The sequence below is a fragment of the Odocoileus virginianus genome, chromosome 28 (assembly GCF_023699985.2).
Source record: "Odocoileus virginianus isolate 20LAN1187 ecotype Illinois chromosome 28, Ovbor_1.2, whole genome shotgun sequence".
NCBI classification, from domain to species: Eukaryota; Metazoa; Chordata; class Mammalia; order Artiodactyla; family Cervidae; genus Odocoileus; species Odocoileus virginianus.
The window spans coordinates 27,733,466-27,756,169 of record NC_069701.1 but is presented as its reverse complement, the minus strand read 5'-3'; the positions used below and the strand labels follow the sequence as shown (position 1 = coordinate 27,756,169).

Genomic DNA, 22,704 nt, shown 5'->3' with positions numbered 1-22,704 from the left:
CTCTTCAAGACTCTCCTGTCAATTTTTCTAGGTATATGGTGGTGGTTTAGTCACTAAGTTGTATCCGACTCCTGCAACCCCATGGACTGTAGCCTGCCAGGCTCCTCTTTCCCTGGGATTCTGTAGGCAAAAATACTGGAGTCGGTTGCCATTTCCTTCTCTAGGGGATCTTCCTGACCCAGGAATCGAAACCGAATCTCCTGCATTGCAGGCAGATTCTTTACCAACTGAGTTACGAGGGATATAGAGAATGCCTAAAACTCAACAACAAAAGGCAAATAACCCTATTAAAAATGATTAAAATGCTTGAATAGACATTTCTCCAAAGAAGATACACAAATGGCCAGTAAGCAAATGGAAAGATGCTCAACATCACTAATCATTAAGGAAATGCACATCAAAACTACAGTGTGATACCACTTCGTGTGTTTTAGGATGGCCGCTATAAAAAAATGCAGAAAATGGTGAGCGTTGGCAGGGAGGTGGAACTGTTGCACACTGTATTCTTGTTTAGTCCCTCGGTCGTGTCTGACGTTCTGTGACCCCCTGGAATGTATCCTGCCAGGCTCCTCTGTGCATGGAATTCTCCAGGCAAGAATACTGGAATGGGTTGTCATTTCCTCCTCCAGGGAGTCTTCCAAACCCAGGGATTGAACCCATGACTCTTGCGTCTCCTGCATTGGCAGGTGGGTTCTTTACCATCAGACTACCTGGGAAGCCCGATGTGCACTGTGGTGGGGTAAAATCATGCAGCCACTGTGAGGAAAATAGGATGGAAGCTCCTTGAAAAATTAAAAATAGAATTCCCGTAGGGACTTCCTTGGTGGTCCAGTGATAAAGACTCCGTACTTCCAATGCATGAGGAGCAGGTTCAATCTCTGACTGGGAAACTAAGGTCCCACGTGCTGTGCAGTGAGGCCAAAAAAAAAAAAAAAAAAGAATTAATACAAGGTGATCTTCTTCAGACAAAATATAATCATGTCATTCCTCTGCATACAACTCTCAGTGCCTTTCTGTCTTACTCAGGACACAATTATAAATTCCTGAACACCCTCCTTATTTACCTTTTCAACCTCCTCTCAAGCTGCTCTCCCCAGTCACTGCGCTCCAGCTCCCTGACCTTTTCGATACTAAAGCAACCGAGCTTCTCCTCTTCCCTCGTCTCAGAATCGTCAGCTATGCTATTCCCTTCATCTAGGATCTCAGTCCTCTAATATCAGTGCTCATGAGGGTTGCCTGGATTCTGTGTTGAAATGGATTTCCGGGCTCCGCCCCCTCAGAGGTTGTAATTCAGGAGGTCTGTGTGGGGCTGAGTTCCCAGGTGATGCTGATATGGCTGGTCTGGGGACCACACGTTGAGAACCACTGGTCTGGAGTAATTTTCTTAAATTCCTGTATCCTGTCTCCTTCAGATCTCAGGTCAAACATCTGTCTTCTGAAGGAGGCTTTTGCTGATTCCTTCAGACCTATAGGGCACTCTATTATGGGTTAACACTTCATTTCCTACTCCTGTGAAGCCCTTGTTGATGTTGTATTTGAAGTTAAATTGTGCAAATAGATTTTTACTAACCGATTTCCCTGCTGGAACATGATACCCAACTCCATCAGGGTGGGAATCATTTCTGTCTTGTTCAGTGTTCTTTCCCTAATCTCTTGCATGTAGCAAGGGCTAAGTAATTACTTATTGAATGAATGCTGTTATTTCCTTTTCAGAGGTAACAGCAAGTGTGCAGAAGCATTAATATTCTCAGTGAATGTGAAGGATGAATAGAGGCTATGGGGAATTGGTAGAGCTATTCAGAAAGAATTAACATATTTTGTCAGAGATACAGACATTCAAGGCAAGAGTCAGGAGTTTTTTTTTTTTTTTTACAGACCCTACGACACTATGGAAAGCCCCCCAAATTTTACCTGCCCTGGTGATGATGCTACTACAGTTATTTCTCAGCTTGCCTCTTTCAGCCCATTCATGCTCTATTATATTTTATGGGTGGTTAATTATCTATTTAGTTTCATTTTTAAATTGAGGTATAACTGACATATATTTATTACTTTCAGGTGCATAGCATAATGATTTGATATTTGTATATATTGCAGAATGATCACCACCATCAGTCTAGCTTACGTCCATCAGCTTTTTCATTTTTGTTTGTATTCATATGATATTTTTTGCCTTGCAGATATGGAATGTGCAGATGTCCCGCTCTTAACTCCTAGCAGCAAAGAAATGATGTCTCAAGCCTTGAAAGCTACTTTCAGTGGTTTCTCTAAAGAGCAGCAACGTCTGGGAATTCCAAAAGGTAGGTTTTGTAGTTGGAAGGAGAGAGGATGGACCAGACTTTGAGATACAGTTGGTTTTCTCACCTGTTGGTTGAGATAGACACTATTACTCACTACCCTCAGTCAGCAACCACAGACTGGGACAGACGTCTGTTGGAACAAGTGTAGACACATGCTGATGCTCCCTCATCTCCCAGGCTTGTCCCTGCCATCTTGGTCTTAGGGCAGTGGTGCCCAAACTTGTTTGAACATTAGATAGGGGATTGTCAGAAAATTCCACAGCCCAGGCCAGATCCCAGACCAATTAAGTCACCCTTGCTGGTCACATCAGTAATTGTAAAGCTCGAGTGACTCTGCTGTACAGACAGGTTTGGAAGGCCTGGTCTTGGTGTCATTCTGGGGTGCCATTAGGTGAACTCCATGAGCTACAGTTCTGGGAATTTACTCTTTCCCATGTCCTTTGGTGAAATGTGTTTATACTTGGGTATTCTCCTCTGAGGGCATTCCAGGTGCTCTAGTGGTAGAGAACCTGCTTGCCAATGCAGGAGGTTTGATCCCTGGGTCGAGATCTCACGGAGGAGGGCATGGCACCCCACGCCAGTATTCTCGCCTTGGAGAATCCCATGGACAGAGAAGCCTGGCGGGCTGTGGTCCACAGGGCTGCAAAGAGTCAGACACAGCTGAAGCGACTTAGCATGCACGCATTCTCCTCTGAAACGGCTTATTTGGGAATGTAAAGGGAAGTGAATTGTAGTGGTCAGAAAGGAAAAATGACTGGGGAAGACTTAAGCCTTGACCAAGCGACATTTCCCGAGCAACTGAGAGCAGAAGGAACGTGTTTCTATTGAGTAAGAGAAACAGAGGCTGCCTTTGCACCCAGCCAGAGTTACTGCTGCGGGAGCGGCTTCCACCCTGCCAGACACAGGCCTCAGGGAGATTGCATGAATGAATCTGTCTACCTTTCCACAAAGAATAATAATCTGCTTTCCCACAAACCTCCGCTGATAGCAGAGCCCAGTCATAAAGCAGAATAAAGTGAGTTCTGACCATCCACTTTTCCACCATCTCATAAAGTCATCTTCTAGATTGAAGGGGATAACAGTGAGAGGAGGTGTGCTGTAGGCACCACACCCTGCCATCACCTGAGCCCTTTCAGGGTCATGAGCTGGTGTAGTCATGTTAAACCAGGGCCGCACATGAAGGATACATATCGTCTGTTCTACCTGGCTTCTCAATGCAGGGCCTGTCTTATGTATATATTTTGCAGGTTATCTGGTATAATACAGGTACCTAATAACATTGTTGGGCTTCCCTGGTGACTTAGTGGTAAAGAATCTGTCTGCAATGCAGGAGACCCGGGTTCAATCCCTGGGTTAAGAAGATCCCCTGGAGAAGGAAATGGCTACCCACTCCAATATTCTTGCCTGGGAAATCCCATGGACAGAGGAGTCTGGTGGGCTACAGTCCAGGGAGTTGCAAACAGTTGGACATGACTGAGTGACTAACACACACACAGGGTAATGTTGTTACTACTAAGCATCACTTGAATGGTGCACTGTTGTTACTAATTGCTATGATTACTATAGTTGGCCCTCCACAGCCAAGGGTTCCATATTGGTGGATTCAGACAACCACAGATCCGATTCTGTTGGCTGAATCTGGGGATGTGAGAACCCACAGACACAGAGGGCTGAGTGCACCCCACCCTTTTGTATATATGAGGGAACATGCATCTCCCCAGATTTTGGTATCTGGGCGGGGGTCCTGAAACCAATCATGTTGGATATGCAAGGACAACTGTACTGTCATTAACTAAGATAAGAATAATTAAGCATAATGGCCACAAGTAAATTACATGAGTAAGTGGAGGGAGAGGTGAGTGCAACGTCCAGAGCACACTTGACTTTGTCATTATTGCCGTTTAAGGAGTCATTTGTTCCCTTGTCCCAGGCTTTAATGAAGTCTGATGGAAATAAGGCAGTGAGAGAGGAGATTCCTGGAACCTGTCAGAAGGTTCCATGGGTGGAGAATACTCTTTGTTACTTTTTGGCCAATGGCAGTGATCAGCTAACTGGTGGGAGGGAGAAGATGGGGCTGAGCTGGATGCGGGGAGGAGGGTTGTGGAAGATACTCCATCAGGCCTTCCTCATTCCGTGAATCTGAGAACGTCCTCAGCGAAGGTCAGGTGCTTCCGTGTAGTGTCTGAGGCTCGGGGAAGAGTTGAGACCCTGATCTGCTGGGACATCATCTGATCTCTCCCCGCAGACCCCCGGCAGTGGACAGAGACCCACGTTCGGGACTGGGTGATGTGGGCTGTCAATGAGTTCAGCCTGAAGGGTGTGGACTTCCAGAAGTTCTGTATGAATGGGGCAGCCCTCTGCGCACTGGGAAAAGACTGCTTTCTCGAGCTGGCCCCAGACTTCGTTGGGGACATCTTATGGGAACACCTGGAGATCCTGCAGAAAGGTAAATGCATGAGGATGGGGTGGGGCGGGGGAGGTGGGACCTGCCTGGGGCAGCTTCCGGAGTAGACTGGGGAGCGAGGTGCCACATCGAAGTAGTCATCTGGGTGTTCAATCACAGCACGTACGGTCTATGGAGACTTGCTGTATGGTGCCTGTTAGGGAGCAGGTGCTCCATAAACGTTAGTTTCTTTTTCTTCTATGTACTGGATGCTCCACTTTTTTTTTTTAATGTTTATTTATTTTTAATTGATTCTTGGTTTACAGTATTGGTTTGATTTCTGTCACACATCAACATGAATTAACCACAGGTATACATATGTCCCCTCCCTCTTGAGTCTCCCTCCCACCTCCCGTCCATTCCCACCCCTCTAGGTTATTCCAGAGCCCCAGTTTGAGTTCCCAGAGTCCTTCAGCAAATTCCCATTGGCTGTCTATTTACATATGTTAGTGTATATGTGGATGCTGCACTTTTCATCTCTACCTCCTAAAGCTTCCCGGGTTGCAAAGTTCTAATCTCAGCCCTTATCTTAGACTCACATACTGCTTGAACAAGCAGCGCCCACAACCAGCAGCAAAAGAGTATTTCTTTCCTTTCTTTTTTTTTGGCAATCGTGAAACGCACTCCCTGGATCCACGGCCACATCCAAACTCAGTGTTTCCGAGCTTCTTAGTAAGCAGGCTTCTCTGCCCACTAACGGGATTGGAGTTGCAGTCGCGAGGTGCACCTTTTCCATCTGAAGCAGAGCCGGGGTTATGTCGGGACGCCGTGTTGCAGCCTCGTAATGACACGGCCTCTCCTACCAGCCTCTTCCAACCTTTTTGGATCAAGTGACTCATGCACCACAGTCCGGGCTGAGTATAGAAACAGCAGCAGGCGGCAAACTTGGGTGTTTTTGCGCTTATTTTTCTGAATTTCTTCTTAAAATAAATTGCAGTTACCAGCAGTCAGCAGTGCCCTCCAGCTGACTGTAAGCCTAGAAGCCCATTGCCCTCTCTGACCCAGGCCCACCCTTTCCCTGTGGTCTCCAGCTCCAACCCCTGGCGCAGACGCGGGGGGCAGGGAGCAGAGCTCTGGCTTAGCACTTTTTATTCCATATAATACCTTCCTTTGTTTAAGGATATTTTCCATTCTGCAATGCCCAGGAGAGACCCAAATTAGACTCCTCTGGGCACAGAAGTGTTACCCCCCCCTTTCTCCTTAGCCATAGCTGAAAAATAAATAAGCAGAATTGAGAAGTAGGTGAATCTGGCCCAGGACTGCTGGGCGGCGGTACTGGCTTCCCCGAAGCCACGCCGTGATCTCGGTGTAACTGCACACAAACCACTCATAACGTGTTGACGTGAGCGCTTGTTTATAGAGGGAAAGGATACGGCAGGCTCAGAGTAGGTCTGATGCAAGCATTGGCTTAGAAACATGGCAGTGGACTCTACCAGACCGTGTCACCCAAATATATGCTGCCAAAGCACCGCTTCCCTCTCCTTAGCGCCCCAGGGCAGCCAGGTGTTCGGGTGTCTCAGCCGGCCTCTGATCAGTTACAGCTCATCTATACAGCATTTCTTGTTTCCGAAGCACTTGAAAATACGTTTTCCTTTTCTTAAGTCATGAAATTATGATAACACATTTACAGGAGACTTGGACAATACAGAGCAAAGGTACATAGAGCTCCAGTCTGTAATTATTTTTTAAGTAGATCAATTAAGATCTTTAGTTGGAGTTTCAATATCAAACTCTCAAAAATTAATAGGATGAATAGATGAAAAGTTTGCACTGTGAACCAGTCCATTTGGATTCTAAAAGCATCCCTGGGACACAGGAAGGGCATGTCCTCTTAGAGTGAGTCCTTGTCTGTACAATGAGGACCAGTCAGGTGGTTTCCTCAGCATCACTTGTTTCCTTAAACCTGGGGCTTTTCAGTCAAACTTCCCTTCCTGTGTTCTTTGTGTAGTGATATGGACTCATGGGGGAGCTTCTGGCTTTGTTGTTGTTCAGTCACCAAGTCATGTCTGACTCTTTGTGACCCCATGGACTGCAGCACGCCAGGTCTCCCTGCCCCTCACCATCTCTCAGAGCCTGCCCAAGTTCATGTCCATTGAATCGGTGAAGGCATCCAACGGTCTCATCCTCTGTTGTCTCCTTCTCCTCCTGCCTTCAGTCTTTCCCAGCAACAGGGTCTTTTCCAGTGAATCAGCTATTTACCTTGCTGCAGAGGAATCATACCAGTGAATTTAGGAGAATGAGAGCGTAATGGAGTGAGTTTGAGAACATCTCACCCATTGTCAAGGGAGATGGAGGACTGTGCTTCTGCAGATCCTCCAAGAGCTGAGCGTGATGTTTGTATTGAGGCTACAGCTTTGTTCTGTGATTAAAGTAAGGCAACCCAGTGCTGAAAAAAACATAGCTGTTCTGGGTGGGGTGGCAGGCCAAAGGTACAGGGGATGTTTCAATCTGATAAGCTGCTGAAGCAGAGTTTAATCATTTTATCTCAGCTGGGAACTGTTTTTCTGTGCAGGCATGAACTTGTTTTCCCAGCAGCCTCTGCTCCCAACAAGCTATCAAATACCCGAGGAAAAACCCAAGCCAGCCCCCCTCTGTCTGCATCTGATTCTTAAAGTGAAATGTAATCCGACTGTTCCATACAGTAGTCAGGGTCTGCCACCAGATTCCAGGACCATTAGGGGATCCACAGGATTACTTTCGTTCAGCGGAGAAGTTTCTTTGCTTGGTTACCTTCATCTGCATTCTACTTTCATTCCTACGGAGCTTGGCACCCAGACAGAACTTTGGTTATATGGCCCTTCTGTCATATTTCACCAAGTAAAGTCACCTTCCTAGTGTCTTATCTGGTCCCGAACTTGAAATCTGAGGGCAACGGAAAAAACACCAAACACCAGGTATCTGTTGGAAGAAGTGGAGGCTCTGAAATCTACCTGCTTGGACTTCCCTGGTGCTTCAGTGGTTGGGACTCCACACTTCTGGTGCAGGGGGCTGGGGTTCAATCCCTGGTTAGGGAACTAAGATCCCCCGTGTGGCGCAGCATGGCCAAAAATAAATAAAATAGGAATAAGAATAATAAGAAAATAATAAAAATCTTCCTGCCTAAAAAGATTGTCCCGTGTTTCTGAAAACCTTTGGACCTGATCTGTTTGAATATTGGCGACTGACTTTGGTAAATTCCCAAGGTGTGGGGAAGATCCCCTGGAGAAAGAAATAGCAATCCCCTCCAGTATTCTTGCCTGGGAAATCCCATGGACAGAAGAGCTTGGCGGGCTGCAGTCCATGGGGTTGCAAAGAGTCAGACACGACTGAGCGACTAAACAACAACAACAATAAGATGTCTTCAAGCCTTGGAGGCTGGCGGCACATGCATGCATCAGAAAGAGGGTGGATGCCTTCCCAGCCCTTCGAGATTACTCATGGGCGTGCTTTCCAAGATATTAAATCCCCTTTTCCAGCTACTGAAATCATAAACTTAGCCATACTTTGGTGAGCTCATCTGTAGACAAGGCTCCAGTCAGGGGAGGCTCAGACACTAGCTCAGTTAGGGAACATGCAGATTTTCTCTCAGAGGGACTGAGATCACTGTGGTCCTCGCCTCCAGGGTCCTCTTCTGCTGAGCATTGCTCGCATGCTGACCTCTTTGTCCCCTTCCTTCCTGGTCTGTTGCAGAGGATGTGAAGCCATACCAAGTTAATGGAGTCAACCCTCCCTACCCAGAGTCCCGCTATACCTCGGATTACTTCATTAGTAAGTTCTTTTCAGCTCCTCTTCTCTCTTCCAGCTCACTGTGATGGGAATTTAGGAAAGGAACCCTGTCCTAGGCCATCTCAGGCTCCTGCCTGGCAGTTCTACAGAAAATAATAGCTTCGGACATGTCGACTCTTGGGGACTTCCCTGGTGGCCCAATGGTTAAGACTTCATCACCATCCAATGCAGGGGGTGCAGGTTTGATCCCTGGTTGGGACACTAAGATGCCATGTGCCTCGTGGCCAAAAAACCAAAACATAAAGCAGAAGAAATATTGTAACAAATTCAATAAAGACTTGAAAAATGGTCGATAAAAACAAAAACCTTAGAAAACATGTAGACACTTGCTTATGTGCTTTGTTATTCCTGCAAAGCGCAAGGTTTCAACCTGTTGAACGTTTTATTCACCTGCGTGCTCCTACACTGGGGGGTTGCTTATATGTTCAGCGTGACAGATAGTCACAGAGAGACTGCGATTTGCTTCCCTCCCGTGGTCCTGTTTGACCCTGGGCCATGTGGTGGCCCACAGAGGTTCAGGTCAGGGATTTTGATCTTGTTCTTTCCTTTTTGCCAGTACATAGCGTTCCCTTTGAAATCTTTCCTCCAGGGCACGCTCTGCAGCTTTGGGTTCTGTCTCTGAGCAGAAAGCCTTGTCTTCCTGGTGCCCGATCCCTCACCAGGTTGCAGGAATGACCGGAGGAAGATAATTAGTGTAGGGCTGGGCTTATCTCATGGCTTTGCTTTCAAAGGGTGTCTTAAGTAGGTTTGTTTTCGCTTTATCGTTTTACTTTATTATGATCTGTATACTCACAACAATGAATTTATTGTGAGCTAGAAAGGTTGGTTGTGTGCTGTCCTTGGATCTTCATCACAATGCCCTGGGGAAGATTGCCATCATCCCTATTTTAGAGATGAGAAAATTCAGTTAGAAAAGGGAATTGTCTGTCAAGGGCCATGGCCCTTAAGTAGTGGAGCAAGATTGAAAACCCAGGCCCTTTTTACTTCAAGTATTTGTCTTTTATTCCCTAAGCAGTCAACTTGGTCAACATTATGGGGCCGTTGTAAATGGGAAGGGAACAGCCTGTTTTCGGTACTCACCTCTCCTCTCTCCAATCGCACACTCTGTGTTTCCAGGCTACGGTATCGAGCACGCCCAGTGCGTCCCTCCCTCGGAGTTCTCCGAGCCCAGCTTCATCACAGAGTCCTACCAGACTCTCCATCCCATCAGCTCGGAGGAGCTCCTCTCCCTCAAATATGAGAACGACTACCCCTCGGTCATCCTCCGGGACCCTCTGCAGACGGAGACGTTGCAGACTGACTACTTTGCCATCAAACAGGAAGTGGTGACCCCAGACAACATGTGCATGGGGCGGGCCAGTCGTGGTAGGTCACATTTCTGCTCTACAAGTTTCTAAGAATTGTCTCACTTGGTGTATTGTCCAGGTCCCCCGTTTTTTTTTTTTTTCCACCCTCACTGTTAGCCACGGGCATTCCTGAGTTTTTTCCTTTTCCGTCTTAAAATGTCTAGCTGTTAAGGAACTTTGTATCATGAAGTCTTAGCTGAGGCTTTCATGATGACAAAGACTGTGGGTCCATGGTGGAATTGAATTCCAGCAGGAAGACCAGTCACATTTCTTAGTTAGGTACAACATTTCACCAAATAATAACTTTAGGCGCATGTGCGCTTTATTTTCCTTGAGAGGATTTTGCTTAAGGAGGACACAGTCACCTAGAAATGATTCTGAGAACCCTCCCGGAGAGAATTGATCTCCGCACCGTCCTGGTGTTGGAATATTCCCCAGTCAGCTTGGTGTCTGAAGACCTCTGCTTCTCAGCCTGGGCTTCCCAACCTCCTGTGACTTCTTTGGTTTGGGAAGATAGAAGATGGTTAACCAACAGCTTATTTGGAACCAGTCATCAGCAGTGTGGTCTAAGTGTGTATTTAGCTAGAGGACCAGGGAAAGAGGTGGCCAGAAGCTTCCAAAACTAGATACTCTCTCTTACTGCCGTGATTGTTATGACAAAGGTAACATATTCATTGACAGTGAACTACAGGGTTCTGAATAGAGCTGACTGACCTTATAAAGCCAAAAAAGGTTAAATACACTCAATTTTAAAGATCAGGACCTAAACACTCAGAGACACAACCTATCTAGTGACCTGTCCAGACTGTTTGCTCTGATAGAAGGACAGTCCTGTATAAAGACTGACTTGTTCTTTGGGGAAGAACTAGCTGACTGATTTTTTGTGTTGTTGTTGATATTCTGGATGTTACCTTTTATCCAAAATGAAACAGAAATAAGACATGATTTCAGATATTATAGAACTCTTCCTAAAATCAGAATAAATTAGGTTTCAGAGAAAAGGGAACAGAAGCCCAGAAATGTTAGGTGACACATTTTTATTATTATTATTATTATTATTGAGTTTAAGTGTCCTGAAATTTTCTAATTCAAATATACAGAAGCTTACCCAGGTTCCTGCCAGTCCTATGATCTACTTTTCTGCCAAATATTTGAAATGATGCTACAGATCACTCACAGAACTGGCTTGACTGTTCTGATGGATAAACTGGAAAGAGTTACAGACAGGAAGAGGAGCAGGAGAAAGTCTTTCCAAGTGGTGCTTGCGAGGCCTTTGGTCATAGAAGTCAGGCCTGGCCTGCCCCACGTGATTTCTGCTCAGTGCTGACCCCGGCCCCTGTCCTGAAGCCAAGACCTTGCGGGCCTCACATTGTCAGCTCCTTCGAGTGTCCAAGCTTCCACTTCCTCCCAGCAGGGCTGCGGAGGGAAAGTCCCAGCAGAGTCGGAGCCTGTAATCTGCCTCTTTAGGGCCACAGGCTGTTTGTGTTCAGACAGAAGGGGATGGGTGGGACCAGCTTTACCTTCCCCTTTCTTCTTTATTTTTGGATGCAGGTCTATTTAAATACTTACACTCACATGTGTACCTTTTTTCTCAGGCGGGTCACAGCAACAGAACGCCTGTCTTTCTCATGGGGCTTTCTGTGAGTGTGCAGTGAGGCTGTGCATGCGCGCACATGTGTGTGTGTGTGTGTGTGTGTGTGTGTGTTTGTGTGTGTGTGGTGGAGGCCCAGCCTCCCGTCGCTTTGGGCAGGACTGTTGCAGGTTGTTTTCCACTTGTGTCTGGCTTTGCTCTGTGTAATTGGCCTCTTCCCTCTCCTTCTCTTGGTTCCTGCGACCCCAGATGAAGGATGGTGGGCCAGACGGTGAACTGCACAGAGAGCAGGAAGGCTTGCTCTCTGGCCTCTTTCTCCTTTGCTCACACCAAGCGTCTCAGCACACAAACTTGGGGGCAGACCGTTTTGTTCACGGTTGCTTTTTTACGAGTGAGAAGTGCTGCAAACAGGACGTATTCCAGCGGGGCGATTGACTCTGCCATGGCAGGGCTGGGGTAGACTGAAAGCATCACTGTTAGTTGAAGATGATGAACAATAATCTCAGTGTTCCCAGATTGCATTAGGGTAGACAGAGTGTTTCTATTCCACTTCCTTGGACTCAGAGAGCTGTCTTCTTTGTGCTGGTCTGTTGAGTGGGCTGCCACGGGGCTCCCCCACCTCTTGTTTTGGGTGCCCTGAGGTCTGTGTGGTGGGGTCAGGGAGGTTTGCAAGGATCTCCCCGAGACATTTCTCAGGAAAGCTGGCCGATGGATGTCTTAGAAGACATGAGCTTCCCCGCCCCTGAACACAGTAGCCTAACTGAGCGACTCATCTAGTTGGAACCAACCCATTTGGGGAGAAAAATACCCGTAAATGAAGGTTCCCAGCTCTAGGATTGTGAAAGAGAGCTGAAATGAAAGCAGCCTCCTGCTATAAACCGCAGTTCTCAACAAAGTTGCATTTGGCTCATGTTTGAGAGGCTGCCAGGGGGCGGTTATGGCCTTGTTCAGTGTCCCTGCTTACTGGGGCTCCTTGGAGCCTCAGCTGTCCAGCGAGTGGAAATTCCAGCCTCCACACCCTCCAGATATAAAAATGACTGACGGAATCATCTCAGGGACTTTCGAGTGTAAATGCAGGGGACTTGGTGGGGTGTTCCTCATGGAAATATAAACTCTTTCTTAGGCTTTTGGTATGTTTAAGATGGACAGCTGTAATGAGCAAACACCTTTTTATGGGAGGCCACAAAATTTCCTGTTCTGTTGAAAAGAGGCTGCTGCATTCTTGGTTGGGGTCTGTTTTCTTGAGACTTTTAATGTGAATTTCTGGAAGGGACAATCCCTTCTTTTTAAAGTTTTTTTATTTACAATATTTTTGGGGAGTATAGTTGTTTTATAATGTTGTGTTAGTTTCAGATGTACAGCAAAGAGAATCAGTTTATATATATATATATATATATATATATATATACACACATATATCCACTCTTCTTTTCCCATGTATTAACTAGATGATACTAGAGTATTAACTAGATAATAATAATAATAAGTTGTAAATATGACAGTGGACTTGGCAAATGGGGCCGACAGCTCCGAGGCTTTCTGGGGATTGCTGTTCTTTGAATGAGTGGTTGGAAGAAGGAATGAGACAAAGCAGATAACTAACTATATTTTTGTTCCAAGCAGTGTTGGAAGGGATAAGAGGTTCAGGAAATTTACAAGAGTAGATAATGCAAAAATTACATATTTAACTTCTTTTATCTGGGGTTAAAAATCTTTTTTGGAAGCGATATATCTTCCTTCCTAATTACTGTATATTTAATTTTGGTTTGGACACCAAAATTAAATATTTGAATTTCATTGTCTTAACGAATTTCCTCTGTTGTGAAGGGGAGGATACACCAGAAATTTACTAGTGTTACTTTGTATATATACCAGCTTTCTTCTGGGATTTAAACGTCAGAGTAGGCCAGCCAGCCTTGACTCACAGGTATTTCCGCATGCACATTTGTCACATCCTTTGGCCTCTTGACTTTGCTGGACTCAATCAGCCATTTAATCTCCCATGATTTAATTGAGGTTGCCTGGAAAGTATCTGGAAATAAAACATAAAAAATATTCCTGTGAGCCTTTTCAGCAGTTAGCTGCTTTTGTTTTTGTCTCCCCCGTTTTCAGCCTCCTTTTAAATGGCATTTTTTGCCAATGGAAATTTCTCTAGGAGCTATTATGCAATCATAGCAGCTGTTTATAACCTGGTTTGGGAAATTAATGAACTTGCATGATCTTGTGGTCAGTTAAGAATGCCTTAAGCAACTCACAGAGTAAAGGATTTCTGCCATTGCTACGGACCTTAACTCTTTAATCAGCTTCTTTGTTTTTTTTAATTACCTTCGTTTCCCTAATAAAGCACACATTTCAAGTACAGATAGTGCTTGGTAAAGAATATGGCTTTCTATTTAGAAGAATGATAATTTTTCTTTTTTAACCTCCTGGAAAAAAAAGATCTCATGACTTCTTTTTCTATTTGAGAAGGCATAGAGGCAGTATGATGTACATTTCAAGAGTGTTTGGAAAAAAGGCTAAAAAGTAGTCTTAGTTCCAAGGTCAAGGAAGGTCAATCCTCCTAGTGTAATGGAATTTTTTTTTTCTTATGACCAAAATATTTTGCCAAATGGAGCCTTTTGAAAATCTCCCTGGCTTGAGTTAGGGTAGAGGGTGAGTTGAGCCTGATGCAGCTCAGATTTCTTCATCCACTCATTGGGTCTAACTCATCGGCCAGAAATCTCGTCATAACAGACGTGTTTCTCAGCCTGTAGGTTTCTGGTTCTGGAATTCTCGTTGTTCCAAACACTGCCGTCTCCCCCTGGCAGAGATGAGTAGCAACACCCGGCTCCGAGTCTCGGTCCTAGGGGCTCTGGAGCAAGACCGGACCCTGCAGGGGGCTCCTGTTCCCCGGAGCAAACATGCGCACCTCCTTTCCCGCCGGCCGCTCCCTCTCTGTATCCCTCCTGCGCATCCTCAGCGAGAGGGTTTCACAGTGTCTCTTCCCGTCCCTCCTCCCCGCCCTCCTCCCTCCTCCGCCTCCTCCTCCAGGTAAGCTCGGGGGCCAGGACTCCTTCGAGAGCATAGAGAGCTACGACAGCTGCGACCGCCTCACCCAGTCCTGGAGCAGCCAGTCGTCTTTCAACAGCCTGCAGCGCGTCCCCTCCTACGACAGCTTCGACTCCGAGGACTATCCAGCCGCCCTGCCCAACCACAAGCCCAAGGGCACCTTCAAGGACTATGTGCGTGACCGCGCTGACCTCAATAAGGACAAGCCCGTCATTCCTGCTGCGGCCCTAGCCGGCTACACAGGTAGGATGCCTGGCTTCCTCCCGCCCGCTGGGGTGGACTCCCTGGACACTTCTGTGCTGTCCCCAGTCCCTAAGGTCACCCCCTTTCTTTCTGGGGGAGACGTAGACTCTGAGAGGTTGGATCAGCCTCTCAGTCCCCTCTGCAAATAGCCATTGGGTTTTGGAAGCAAACTGTATCATTCTATTTCAAGGGAGTCTCTCAAGGGAGAGAGGTAGGGAAACTGATATCTTGGATCTGTAACTAGGGGACGGGAATTCTGTCGATCCGGTGCTTCTGAAAATTCTGCCTTCTGGCCTAGCATCAAGGGGCTTCTCCTCGCCTGCTCTTGGCGGTCTCTCTGAACACAGAGCCAGCAGCAGCATTGCTCAAAGCCATCAATGAATGGGTCTTCTCCCTGGACTCATCGGCAGTAGAATCCTCATTGTCAGGCAGGAGTACAAATGGGAAAAGTGCTCTCAGTCACCCTACACTCTGGCTAGATCCTGGGCTCTCGAGGAAACTTTTCTTCTCACTGAGCTTTATTATTGACTTTTTCCCCCCAGGAGTGAAAGTTGTAGTCATGGTGAACAAAAGAAAGATTGTAGAGAAAGGAAGGTGTATGTTGAGAGCTTGGGCTTTGATTGAGAATCTGATTATAGAGCAAAATGATTCATTGTCCAAGCGAGGTGGGGTGCAGAGGCTGTGTAACCTTGGGAAGGTGTGAGGAGTGTATCTGAGAACTGTCCAAGGAGTAGGAATATATTAATGATCAGACGTTTTCTGGAAGACTGTGCCTGTTCAGTCGCTTCATCCAGCACTTTGTGACCCCATGGACTGTAGTCCACCTGGCTCCTCTGTCCATGGGATGCTCTGGGCAAGAATCCTGGAGTGGGTTGCTATGCCCTCCAACAGGGGAGCTTCCTGACCCAGGGCCCGAACCCCTGTCTCCTGCAACTCCTGCATTGCAGGCAGATTCTTTACTGCAGAGACACTGGGGAAGCCTGTAAGATTGTAGTATTTTCTAAAAATCAGAAATTGTGTTGTGAGTGGAGCTTGTTTTAAGCTTCGAGTGCACAGTGGTGGTCTTGGCCTCTCTTGCAATTTATCTACCCTGGACGGGTCACCATGTGGGGACCCTTTGTGTGGATGAAGACAGACACCTCAACCTGCATTTCTAGAGAGGTGTCTATCTGATCTTAAGACTGAGCTCTATCCCTGTTTTTATGTGAGGGAAAACTCAAGGAAAAGACCTTTGAGAGCAACTCACATGCTTGGAAAAGTTCCTCCTCCTTCATGGATCACGGGTGTTGCATCCCTCCAGCTCTTCATGGAGTTCAGTGCATGCATAGGTGCTCAGGAGTTAGGTTTGGATTTCAAAGTAGTGACCAGGACTATATACAGAGTCATGGGCCAGAAAGGGGCTTAAAAGTCACCTACTTTTTTTTTTCCTACAATATTCCCCAATCCTTGCTTGAGTATCACGAGTAGATGGGAAATCACTGTTCTGCAAGGGGGCCAGCCCCTTCCTTTCTGGGCAGCAGACAGTAGAAAGTTTGTCCCTTTTATTAATGACATCTGGAATAAAGAAAGTATGTCAAGTGTTTTTCAGGGTGTACGAGAGTGCTGTGTGTGCGCAGTCGTGTCCGACTCTTTGTGACCCCATGGACTTGTAGCCTGCCAGGCTCCTCTGCCCATGGGATTTTACAGCCAAGAATACTGGAGTGGGCCACCATTTCCTTCTCCAGGGGATCTTCCCGACCCACGGATCAAACCTGCATCTTTTGCATCTCCTGCATTGGCAGGCGGGTTCTTTACCCCTGCAACACCTGGAAAACTGCTTATAGTAACCCTTAGGTATTTTGAGAACTGGGCTCCAGTTGGATACACTGATGGAGGAAGAGAAAAAGTTTGCTTAGTTAGGAGGGGGAGAGGCAGAGGTGAAGTGAATTTGGGCTGTGGAGGTGGCAGGCATCTCTGAGTGGCTGTGTTCGCCTCTCTAATTGTGATGCAAGTGCTGTCATTTGTCCAAGTGTAAAGGCTACCAGCTCTCCTCCCCCTGCCACCCTGACTTCCAGGGCCAAATACTCAATGTAGCTTCTCCTTATTAAAGTTCTTGCCTTATTCCCTCTGACATAATCTCTACCGTAACCACTGTCAGCAGGCATGATCATAATTCTTCTCCTGTAACAGTTTTCATCATTTTGTTTTTGCTTGGTGTACAGTTCTGAAAATTTTGCTAGTTAAGGTGGTTTGGTGGATAATGACATTAAATATACTGACTTCCTAAGTTCTAAAGTTTGGGTTATGGCCAAAGAAAGCCTTATGATTTAAGTCAACCTACATGGAGTAAGATTCTGGTAAGGAATTGTGGCTACTCTACAAAAAGTTTAGAAGTTTCTAGAAATGGTGAAAGCCTGATCTCCACCTCAAATAGAAACTCTTCTGAAAAGGGCATGTGTATAAGTTATTGGAGTCTCTTCTCTGATGGGAGAAGCCTGCAGAGCTCATAGTCTACAAGAGTGGTTTGAAGAGTTTCAGCTAAGATGATCTTGACAAGAATTATCTGAGAGTTGGAAATCTCTCCAAATGTCATAGATTCAAGGAGAGAAGGAAAAGGATGACGTGGATTGTTAAGACCTACGAGTACGAATTTGTACCTGAAGACAACCATCAGGAGAGCCAACACCAAAATGCCACCTGTGAGCCTTCTCACAGGTGGGCATTTCTCATCCAAAGCCAAACAGATCAGAACATCAGAAGCTCTTTTCAGGACAAATACAGGAATGTTCTGGAAGTCTGAGTTATGTCTGATGTCATCCCTTATTTGGGCTTCCCAGGTGGCTCGGTGGAAAAGAATCCACCTGCCAATGAGGAGATGTGGGTTCCATCCCTGGGTCAGGAAGATCCCCTGGAGAAGGAAATGGCAACTCAGTCCAGTAATTTTGCCTGGAGAATCCCATGGACAGAGGAGCCTGGCGGGCTGCATCCAGTCCATGGGGTTGCAGAGGAGCTGGACATGACTGAGCACGCATGCACTTCTTTGGGTGGATTGTTTTAATGATTGCTTCTTCCTTCCATCGTTCCTTCCATCCTTTTCTTCCTCGCTCTCGTTTCCTCTCTCTTCCTCTGTTTCTGTCTCTAAGGGAATAAAATATTCATTGAATGGAACAAAGGAGAAGATGATTATCAGTTAATGATCTCAAAAACTCATTTGAACTAAAATACAATTTTTAAAGTATCTTACCATTCAGCTTTTTCTTCTTTATAACTGAGGATTTTACTTTTCAAGCCATCTCAGATGGAGGTGCAAACAATAGCCCAGAAAACAGAAGTCCTCCATGCCTCCCCCAGCCCTAACACACTGTGTGATTTTAGGCAAATTTACCTTGTACCCTCTTCTACTTTTAGTGAAGTGGAAGTGTCCCTCCCTCTCTTGGTAGGAGATCTGTGAGCATGTAATTGAACTAACTCAGTTAATGAGACAGATGAGCGCCAGACAAGTTGCTAGACGCAGGAGAGAAAGCTCAATCGTAACAAATCAATTATTTCAGCAGATGTTTCTGAGCACATGTTGAGTACAGATAAGTGCTTGTAGGCCTGGAAGGTTCACTATCTTGACGAATTCAAGATATTGTCATTGTCCTTAGACTTGAACTGGATTTTCTTATTGCTGTGGTTTGATGAAGGTCAGGATTTGTTTGGCCTGTGGTGTTAGTTGCTCAGTCATATCCAACTCCCTGCCACCCCATGGTTGGCGTTTGGGGATTGGTCCAAATTTGGGTGGCTTTCTCCCCCTGCCCCCCAACCCCTTCCCCCCCTTGCCCCACCCCATGTTCACTGTCTGGTAAATATCTCCTGTCCACAGTGAAAACTATATCTTGCCCCTCATTGTGACCCCTTATCATCTCAGATACATCCTAGGGAACGGGCCAGGGAACGGAATGTGCTTCCCTAGGCCCCTCCACCACCTGGGAAGTGTGCAGTGACTGGAGTTCTTATAAATGGGTCCCTGAGTCTATGCAGACATGCCAAGATGACCTGAAGTTTGGAAAAGTACTTTGGAGAGTGGAAATCATTGTACAAGTGTTGGCAAACTCTTTATTGCTCATAAACATCACACCAATTTTCTATCTCAAGTTCTATACTCTTTTTTTTTAATCTGTTTCCTTTAAATTTGCTTATCTCCAGGGTATGTGTAGCCACACAGTAGGAGTACGTGTATACCTTGTATGTCACTATTATTTGACCTGAACTAAAGGATGTCTGTATAGATTCCCTGAACTGGGATGTGAATCCATTTTCCTGCCTCTGGGAGCCCAGTTCTCTGTCCATTTCACCCTCAAAGGAATACATTTGACTTCTTCTGATGCTGTCTTAGTTACCGCACTGTAAGTGTGGAAATCAGTTAGAAACTGAATTTTCACATTCTCTTGCACAGTTACATTCTTCCTCCCAAGATAAGAAAATTGCATCAACCTTCATTGGGCTCCCATGGCAACTTGTTAAATTAGGTCAAGATGTGGGGGCAGATAACAGGGCTTGAAAGCCTGCCTGTTAGCTGAGTTAAGAATACATCAAATGCAACACTGGCTTCCGCCAGAATGCACCTTACCTTGCTGGGACTGCTTATGATTATCAAACTGATACAATCAGAAAGCTCCATTTTCTTTTGTTTGAAGATACATTATGAACCCTATCTGATACAGAGCCATCTGAGAGAAGTGTCCCAGTGCTTTCTGGGTATTTGATGGACCTAAACAAAATGCTTTCTAGATCCTTGACAAACATAGGCATCCCTGATTTTTTTTTTTCCTCCATTTTAGTAGGTGTAGAATAATATGCTGGATTTTCAGATTTTCCCTTCCCTTCTCTGCTCCTCCAAGCTCCTTTTATCAATGACAAAACTGAGGCACACAAAAAATGACTTATTCCAGGCCTTCTGCAGGAAGGTAGCTCTTGAACTGAACCTTAAGTGCCGGATGTCTCACCTGAGTATGAAATCTTTCTTTCTCTTTCTTAAAGAATGAGAACACTCATTGGTTATCTCAGTTACTCCCAAGAGAGTAGATTAAGGGCCTTGTCCCTTGCTTGTCACTCATTAACACTCTGCAGGGGATGGGGCGTGGCATGCAGGAGGGGGTGGAGCTTTGGTCTCTAAACCACCTTCATAGAACTCCACTCCAGATGGCCAGACTTCGGTTGCTGCAGATAAGGAATTCTTTCCTTCCACTCCTGCAGTTGGTATGGAGCAGTCCTGCTGGTAATAGTTGTGCTGTCAGTGTGTAGGTGTGGCCCCGGCTTTGTGTTGCAACTATTGTATGAAGTGCTCAGGATCTCTTCTTTATCACGGAGCCTGGGCATAGGCGAAGCTCCAAGCCGTTCATTACCTGTAATGAAATTATGATTTACTATGCTGTGCAGACTTATGAATAGCTGATCCTTCAGCCCCTGAAAGACTGAGTTTGAGACCATCAGGAATTCAGCTCGCAAGGATTTTTGAGTGAGACATTGCACAAAGCGGTACCAGCCTTGTAGAAACGGAAGCTCTAGACAGTCCCCCGTTGCTTTTAGCTAGAGATAAACCTTCTTCTCATTTTGTAGATAAATTAGAGCCCGTCTACCCTCACACAATAACAGAGTCCAAGGGCCACACCCAACACCTGGGTATTCTGACTGGTCATTGAGTTGTAGGGTTCAAAGCATAAAGCTACTGCTAAGACATGTTTTTGAGAATAAACAACGTTCCTGCAAAAGGAAGGGCTTCGAAGCCCTTCAGTTCAGAATGATACCTGAGCTTGGGCGGCTTAACCTGAAATCACGATTTTCTGAAGGAAAGCTGGATTGCAGAATCATCTCCGTGTCCTCAGGTACAACCCCCTGGGGAAGCTTCTCCTGTGAGCCTCAGTCACTGATGAGGAAAGGAGAGAGGGTCCCCAGAGCAGAAGAGGACTGTGGTGTGAATTTGTGTAGGAGATTCTAATTCTAGCCTATGCACCCATGGAGATGTTATTAGGAACAACTTGGATCTTTATCTTTGGGGGTGGAGGGATTATTCCCTAAGCCAGGTTCTGGAATATAATCTCACCATGTCAATACTGTGGCAGTAAGGTTTTGAGTTGACTACAGTCTTTCCTGACATAAGCGTTCAACCCTGGTGCTCTTTTAGTGCAGTCCTGCCATTTACAAGGGTCCTGAGGTTCTCAGCCCAGGCCAAGCTGGCCTTGCCTCAGGCTACATTACACTGTCTCAGGGTGGAGCATCCGTGGGTAGCGCCTGGATGGCTGGGAGAGAGAGTTTGGCAGTCAGAGAGGCAGAAACAGCATCTGCCCTTTCTTCCTCAGAGGCCCCTGTGAGTAGCGGGTTGTAGGAAGCCAGACAAACGCCCTCAGCCTACATGGAGCCTAGCTACCAGCCAGCATCTCAGAAGCTGGGGAATTCTGATTCTCTGCGCTGTGTTTGGCGGTGGGTCTTCAGGGTGCTCATGGAATGTGAGTGGGCTCTCACTGGAGTAGCGAGTTGACATGTTGCTCAGTTATGAGACTGCTGGGGAAGTACGTTGGAGCTCGGGGGCGGGGGGTCCCCAGCAGCTCCGAGCTGGAGGGATCAGAAGCCCCTTGGTATTGTTGCCTGTGTGGAGGTCCCACTGACTCTGCCTCCTGACTGGTTTGCGTGGGGACAGTTGCTCCTAGTCATCTGCCACCCATGGAGAAAATCACATGGTGGGAGGACTCGGTCTTGCTGTTCGTTTTTTCCCTTCTAAACGGCTTTGAAGGTGTGGACAGGGAGACGACAGCTGGCTGAGCCACCCCGGGATCTGGACACAGCCCCGGTAGCTCCAGGAAGCTGCCTTTGGGGCAGAGGGACCCCTTTATACTGTACAAAACAGATAGTAGCCCCTGGTGTTTAAACCACCTGAAGTCTGTGGGTGCCTGGATTTGGAGTCAGGAAACTCACAAGGGGACTCATCTTTTTAGAGGACACAGCACCCCCCTTCCCCTGCCAACCGCCTGCTTTCGAGGCGTCTCTGGGTCTCCCATTTTCTGGGTGGCTGTTTCTTTAACAAACTCTAACTCCGTGTGGTAGAACTGGGTGGTGACCCTGCTGGAATGCCACTGTCTCCTCTTGGAAGCTCCACCTTTGTGTCTTTGAAGCCGATGTTTCCCCTGAGCAGAATCCAGCTCATGTGTTGCTGAGGCAACCATGCAGGTCCTGTTGGTCGTGAGCAGCTGGCCTGGAAACTCCCGCAGCCTCAGCTGCTAAGGGCTCTGCCAGTTGGTCCCTTGATTGCGCCCCTTGGCATTGCCTTCCCAGCTCGGGGTGATGTCGGACCAGTGGGTCCTCAGCATGGAGACTCCTTCCATTCAGCAGACGCTACAGTCCACCCATCCTTGAACACACGGGGGTGAGGGGCGCCGACCTCTGTGCAGTCAGAAATCCGAGTATAATCCCCAAACTTAACTACTAGTCTGCTGTTGACCTGCTAGCATAAACAGTCCACTTACACACATTTTCTGTGTTTTATGTACACCTACATGTATTTTATGCATTCCTGACCTCCCTTTTTTTTCTCTTAATGTTTTCATATTTCTAGGCTATGTGGTTTGTTTGAGGTTTTTTTTTTTTTTCTTTTTTCAAACTGCTGCAAATCTACAAAAAATATTTTTAATATGTTTATATTAAAAAGAAATCCTTGTATAGGTGGATCTGTGAAGCTCAAACCTGTGTTGTTCAAGGCCTCTGTGTATCCCTCCCTAAAGTGACTTTTTTGTGAGATGGGGTGGTTATAATCACCCTGTCTGCTCCTCTTATGCCTTCAGGTTTAGGGTCAGCTTAAGCTCATGAGAGGTGAGAGGCTGTTTGACCTTGGGCTACGTGGCAGAGGCTTCTCATTGTGTCGGGGTGGAGAGCGGGGACCCTGGAGCCAGGCAGCCAAAGTGTGTCCTGGTTTTGCCACTGGCCAGCTGCGTGGCTGTGGGCAAGCGGACTTCA

At 46.5% G+C, this 22,704-nt stretch overlaps 1 protein-coding gene across 3 annotated transcripts in view; it reads left to right on the top strand.

Annotated features, from left to right (window-relative positions):
- Positions 1-22,704, top strand: part of ETS1 (ETS proto-oncogene 1, transcription factor) — a 138,648-nt gene that overhangs the window by 101,425 nt on the left and 14,519 nt on the right. For all 3 annotated transcript variants that reach the window (XM_020879226.2, XM_020879228.2, XM_070457377.1), the window contains 5 exons: positions 2,181-2,300; positions 4,546-4,746; positions 8,413-8,490; positions 9,625-9,873; positions 14,476-14,736. In XM_020879226.2, coding sequence (XP_020734885.1) covers positions 2,181-2,300; positions 4,546-4,746; positions 8,413-8,490; positions 9,625-9,873; positions 14,476-14,736 — 909 coding nt within the window. The remainder of the gene's footprint in view (positions 1-2,180; positions 2,301-4,545; positions 4,747-8,412; positions 8,491-9,624; positions 9,874-14,475; positions 14,737-22,704) is intronic.